Below are 6,448 nucleotides of genomic sequence, written 5' to 3' on the forward strand. Positions count from 1 at the left end.
ACAAAATAAACTGTTTCATATATTTACTCGTGTAGTGTACCTTCAATTTTGTGTTAATTCTAGCGCCCCCTTTGGACAAAAGCGGTAGTGTTTTTACCACCCAAGCTGTTATTCCTGGGTGAGTGTATACCCATGACAAAGACATTAAGAAAACTATATAAAAACAGTATTCTTTGCACTGATGGTCATGTTTACTGTTACATGTAATTTATGATCATCAGAGGAAAAATTAGACTGTTTGAGAAATACTTAGAAGTTCCTCGTAGCTACTTGTATTAGTTAATGAACTTGGCAGTGGTGTTGTTGATGTAGTGCCGGTCCCGGCCGCTGGGGGCGCCTGTCCCCGCCCCCCCCCCCCCCCTCCTCCAGGGGAAGCGCGCTGCAGAGGGGCGGAGTCGGAAGCAGCAGATCCGTCGTGTCTGCAGAATAAACCAACGTCTCTGTGTTTGGTCCATAGCGGGAGAAGAGGATTATTCAGTCCGAAAAAAGCGTCTTTTATTCGGGTAGTGGGGAGTGAGTGTCTCGGCTCGGTACTCCAGGCCCTAACCCTTCCTACAGCACATCCAGCGCCCCAGCAGAGCGCTCCGTTTCCCGCAGGCCTCCCGCCTTCTCTCCGCCGTTAACCGGGGAAATGGACGGATTCACCGGAAGCCTAGGTGAGTCCCGGTGCCCTGCTGTGTGTCGGTACCGGTCCGGAGGGGTTCGGGGCAGACAGACCCACCGTGAGAGTCTGCAGCTTTACACGTGTCACTGCACCGCCCCTCCGCGAGCAGCAGGCCACAGAAACAGACGCTCCCAGGGAAACTTAGCTCTTTAGCACTAGGGACTTTATGCTCAAGTTCTAGTGCGAAGGGACAATGTGCAGTTTACATATCACTGTGACGTCATCCCTAGACGTTACGTCACGTAGAGATACATTTGAACTGCGACTGTTGGGCTCCATGGTCACGTTCAAATGTTCTTTTGTCTGACTTGGTTGTAGTCTTCTCTCTCTCTCACTCACTCACTCTCTCTCTGTCTCTCTCTCACTCACTCTCTCTCTGTCTCTCGCTCTGTTTGTGTGTCTCTCTCTGTCTCTCTCTCACTCACTCTCTCTGTGTGTCTCTCTGTCTCTCTCTCTCTCTCCCTCTCTATCTCTCCCTCTCCCTCTCTATCTCTCCCTCTCTCTCTCCTCAGTTTGTGTCTTCTCTCCCTCTGTCTCTCTCTCTCTATCTCTCTCTCTCCCTCTCTCTCCCGCTCTCTCTCTCCCTCACTATCTCTCCCTCTCTCCCTCTCTATCTCTCCCTCTCTCTCTTTCTCAGTTTGTCTTCTCTCTCTCTCTCTCTCTCCCTCTCTCTCTCTCCCTCTCTCTCTCTCTCTCTCTCCCTCTCCCCCCTCTCTCTCTCTACCTCTCTCTCTTTCTCAGTTTGTCTTCTCTCTCTATCTCTCTCTCTCTTTCAGTTTGTGTCTTCTCTCTCTCTCCCTCTCCCTCTCTCCCTCTCTCTCTCTCTCTCTCTCCCTCTCCCTCTCTCTCCCCTCTCCCTCTCCCTCTCCTCTCTCTCTCTCTCTCTCTCTCTCTCTCTCTCTCTCTCTCTCTCTCCTCTCTCTCTCTCCCTCTCTCTCTACTCTCTCTCTCTCTCTCCCTCTCTCTCTCTCTCTCTCTCTCTCTCTCTCTCTCTCTCTCTCTCTGAAATGTGTTTTTATGACAGGATCACGCACTGAGCTGACTTCCCCACAGGGACAATACAGTTGACAGTTTAGATAAGATTAATACCTGTTGTGTGTGTGTGTGTGTGTGTGTGTGTGTGTGTGTGTGTGTGTGTGTGTGTGTGTGTGTGTGTGTGTGTGTGTGTGTGTGTGTGTGTGTGTGTGTGTGTGTGTGTGTGTGTGTGTGTGTGTGTGTGTGTGTGTGTGTGCTCTACATATCATTTAAAGGGGTAGTTCAGGATTTTAGACATAGGGCCTTATTCCCAAGTTAGCCTTGGTGTTCTTTATCAGTGGAGACAGTTTTCAACACATTTAATTCAGTCCTTCTAGTTGCAGAGTGCGCTCGTGCTAGGCTAGCGCACGGCATCGGGGGGATACCTAGCCTGCTACTAAAACAGTCTTACCCACTCCACAGTACACCTGAGGCTAATCAATTATAACGCCAGACTATCGATGTAAATGTCTGTGTTGATAGAATAATTTTAGAAATAAAACCAACCTCGCATATTGCATTTTGAGGGACTTTATTCCTTGTAGGCTGCGGCAGCGGCGGACTAATACCTAGCTTACAGGCTCTATAATAGTTTGTTTACCTGCTGCTGTCTTACAGACGCAGAGTACAGTGCACAAAGGAGTTGTATTAGCCTATGCAATAAACAAGATATGGCCACGTTTGGAGGACTTAGCAATGCGTCTGCTTTTGAAGACGATTATGAGGAATTTGTTGTATCCAACGAACCGTACCTGTACGAGCCGGAATACACTGATGAAGAATTGAGAGGGATGCTCAAAGGGCAGAAAGAGAAAGAGCGTCTGTAGAGACAGCCCCCGCTGGAGCTGCAGCAGAGAACCGGGACAGAATGACGGTAGACTGGTGGCAGTGCAGTTTCAGTTTCTGTCCCATGCTGCTCTGTTTACTTTCTGCTGTAGTGATTCGGTTACACAGCAAAGTAAAAGTCCGCTGCTGCTAAGAAAGTAGTCCCTCAAAATGCGATAATTCATGCGATGCGAGGTTGGTTTTATTTCTAAAATTATTCTATCAACACAGACATTTACATCGATAGTCTGGCGTTATAATTGATTAGCCTCAGGTGTACTGTGGAGTGGGTAAGACTGTTTTAGTAGCAGGCTAGGTATCCCCCCGATGCCGTGAGCTAGCTTAGCACGAGCGCACTCTGCAACTAGAAGGACTGAATTAAATGTGTTGAAAACTGTCTCCACTGATAAAGAACACCAAGGCTAACTTGGGAATAAGGCCCTATGTCTAAAATCCTGAACTACCCCTTTAACAGATGCTTTGCAGTGTTTCCCCTAGAATTTTTTTTAGGCCCGGTGGTAAGAGCTGATAAAGAGTATGCGTGCCGCGTGCGTACCAAATTTCTAGAAGAAATTGACCAAAACGAACCCCATTTGGGATGAGCCTCTTTTGACAGCCCGTTAAAAATGAGGGCATAGGGTTATGCTTTCACATTCAGTACATTTGTACATGTGGTGTTTCTCACAGGATTTTTAGGTCCTGCTGGGTGAGAATGGACCTTCTAGAGGGGTCTGGGGGCATCCCCCTGCAGAAGAAAACCTTATCATTTTTAAAGTTAAATGCATCAATCTGGTGCACTTTGAGAGGCAAAATCTGATTAATTCTGTGCTCTGTAAACAACATATGCCCTGCCTATAACTATTTTCTGTAATAATTTGGAGACACAAGCCACGTAAACTATTGAAGAAAAACACATGGATTTCAATAAAAAAAACAATAAACACTAAGATCTAAAATAGACAGGTCCTGTTTAGACTCATTTCTGGAATGATCTGAATCACCTCACCTTGAAGCTAGCCTATTGAAAAATGTTCTTTATTTTTTTTTAATGCAAATAGCCTTGTTGAAAATAAATGAATTAACATAGGCTACACATCATGATTAGCCTATCAACATGTGTGCTACATAAGGCAAATTCCCTATTCCGACCATTATATTTCATCTAGCCTATTTCTCAATTTAAAACATACAAATAAAGTAGCATTGAAAATACAAAAAAATAAAGCTTGTAGCCCCACTATGGCCTGCTGTTTTCAAGATAACTTGACAGTTAAAACAATAAGTAAATTAATATGTCCCTTGAAAATAAATTAATGCTTTTCTGAGAAGAATGTCAAAGGCAGTAGCAGTGAGGCACTTCTGTAAACTTACTGAAACGTGTGCATGCCGTTTTTTTCAGCGCTGTCTCTGCTGTTGATACAGATTGGTTGTGTTGCCACGGCGACGTAGCGATTTTAACTTTCTAAACTTTGCGCAGCACTTTTTCCTGTTCAACTTCCCTGTTACTGAGTCCTTAGTATCTCCATAGAGCAGACGCTGGTTTTATTTTCGCCACTAGATCAACGTTTGCTTGCTAGTCATGCTCCTGCTCATTGGCTTCCGTGTTTTAACAAGTGCGCACCCGCACCGAATACAAACGCGCATCGCGCAGCGTGCAGACACACATACACACACACGCAGACACACAGATCAGCTGATGGGATGATCAAACGAGAGGTTGTAAAGACAGGCGCACACGAGGGGTAGACCGACAGTGCCGCGCAGACGCGCGCATATTATTATTACGGAATCAATGAAAAATTGATAATAATTTTTTTTTTTTTATTATTATTTTTTTTAAAGTTAGGCTGCTGTTGGCCTGGCGGGGGGTCCCGTTGGCCTGGCGGCCCCGCCAGGCCTGTACAATGGTAGGGGAAACACTGCTTTGATTCAGAGAGACTAACACCTGGAGCGAGGCAGTTAGTTAAAAGGTTTTTGCCTAAATATCCTCACTGTACTTGACCTGACACACACACTCTGCAGGTACACACACACACACTGCAGGTACACACACACACACACACACACACACACACACACACATACACACACACACACTGCAGGTACACACACACACACACACACACATACACACACACGCAAACTGCAGGTACACACACGCAAACTGCAGGTACACACACACACACACTGCTGGCACACACACAGACACACACACACACACACACAGACTGCAGGTACACACACAGACACACACACACACACACACACACACACACACGCACAGACTGCATGTACACACACACACACACACACACATACACTGCAGGTACACACACACACACTGCAGGTACACCACACACACACACACACACACACACACACACATACACTGCAGGTACACCACACACACACACACACACACACACACACACACACACATACACTGCAGGTACACACACATACATACAGACACACACACATGCATCGTGGTTGGGAATCAAACTCTGGTTTTCCACAGTAAAGTCAGGTGTGTTACCTGCTGAGCTCACCTGGTTGTGTTTACCTGCTGGATTTAAGCAGCTTAGGGTTCACAAACTTCTGCACATACAACAGTTAGCAAATCTTTTGTTTTGTCTGTTTTAACAATTGATTTCTGTAAAAGAAAAATGTTGAATTGATAAACAAACATCTGTTATTTCATATAAAACATACTGGTGTTGATAAAAATGAATTAATAATGGTTAAAATAAATACAATTCCAAAAGGCTCAAGGGGTTCACAGCCCTGAAGAAATGACACTTTGATACAATGTAAAGTAGTCAGTGTACAGCTTGTATAACAGTGTAAATTTACTGTCCCTCAAAATAACTCGACACACAGCCATTAATGTCTAAACTGCTGGCAACAACAGTGAGTACACCCCTAAGTCAAAACGTCCAAATTGGGCCCAAAGTGTCAATATTTTGTGTGGCCACCATTATTTTCCAGCACTACCTTAACCCTCTTGGGCATGGAGTTCACTAGAGCTTCACAGGTTGCCACTGGAATCCTCTTCCACTCATTCATGACGACATCAAGGAGCTGGTGGATATTAGAGACCTTACGCTCCTCCACCTTCTGTTTGAGGATGCCCCAAAGATGCTCAATAGGGTTTAAGACTGGAGACATGCTTGGCCAGTCCATAACCTCTACCCTCAGCTTCTTTAGCAAGCCAGTGGTCGTTCGGAGGTGTGTTTGGGGTCGTTATCATGTTGCAGTACTGCCCTGCGGCCCAGTTTATGAAGGGAGGGGATCATGCTCTGCTTCAGTATGTCACAGTACATGTTAGAATTCAATGAACTGTAGATCCCCAGTGCTGGCAGCACTCATGCAGCCCCAGACCATGACACTCCAACCACCATGCTTGACTCTAGGCAAGACACACTTGTCTTTGTACTCCTCACCTGGTTGCCGCTCCACACTCTTAACACCATCTGAACCAAATAAATGTATCTTGGTCTCATCAGACCACAGGACATGGTTCTTTTCTTCAGAAAACTGTTTGTGGGGTTTCTTGTGCATCATCTTTAGAAGAGGCTTCCTTCTGGGATGACAGCCATGCAGACCAGTATGATGCAGAGTGCGGCGTATGGTCTGAGCACTGACAGGTTGACCCCCCACCCCTTCAAGCCCTGCAGCAATGCTGGCAGTATTCATAGGCCTATTTTACAAAGCCAACCTCTGGTTATGACCCTGAGCACGTGCACTCAACCTTTGTAAACTGGGCTGCAGGGCAGTATTCCAACATGATAACGACCCCAAAAACACCTCCAAGACGACCACTGCATTGCTTAAGACGCTGTCTGGCGCCAGTGTGTAGAATGGTTAGGGCTAGGTTCTAATAGGTTCCAATAGGTTCTAAGGTATAATAATGTATATATCTCTCTGTAGATGACAGCCTGTCTG

At 45.9% G+C, this 6,448-nt stretch overlaps 1 protein-coding gene across 1 annotated transcript in view; it reads left to right on the forward strand.

Moving 5' to 3' along the window:
• Positions 1-403: 403 nt before the first annotated feature.
• Positions 404-6,448, forward strand: part of LOC307270655 (echinoderm microtubule-associated protein-like 4) — a gene marked incomplete at its 3' end in the record, with an annotated part of 13,467 nt that continues 7,422 nt past the window's right edge. Inside the window, exons 1-2 of the mRNA XM_080054539.1 lie at positions 404-656; positions 6,434-6,448. The exon at positions 6,434-6,448 is cut by the window's right edge and continues 162 nt beyond it. Coding sequence (XP_079910665.1) covers positions 632-656; positions 6,434-6,448 — 40 coding nt within the window. The remainder of the gene's footprint in view (positions 657-6,433) is intronic.

Source organism: Ammodytes marinus (assembly GCF_949987685.1).
Source record: "Ammodytes marinus genome assembly, contig: scaffold_540, whole genome shotgun sequence".
In the NCBI taxonomy this organism is placed as follows: domain Eukaryota; kingdom Metazoa; phylum Chordata; class Actinopteri; order Uranoscopiformes; family Ammodytidae; genus Ammodytes; species Ammodytes marinus.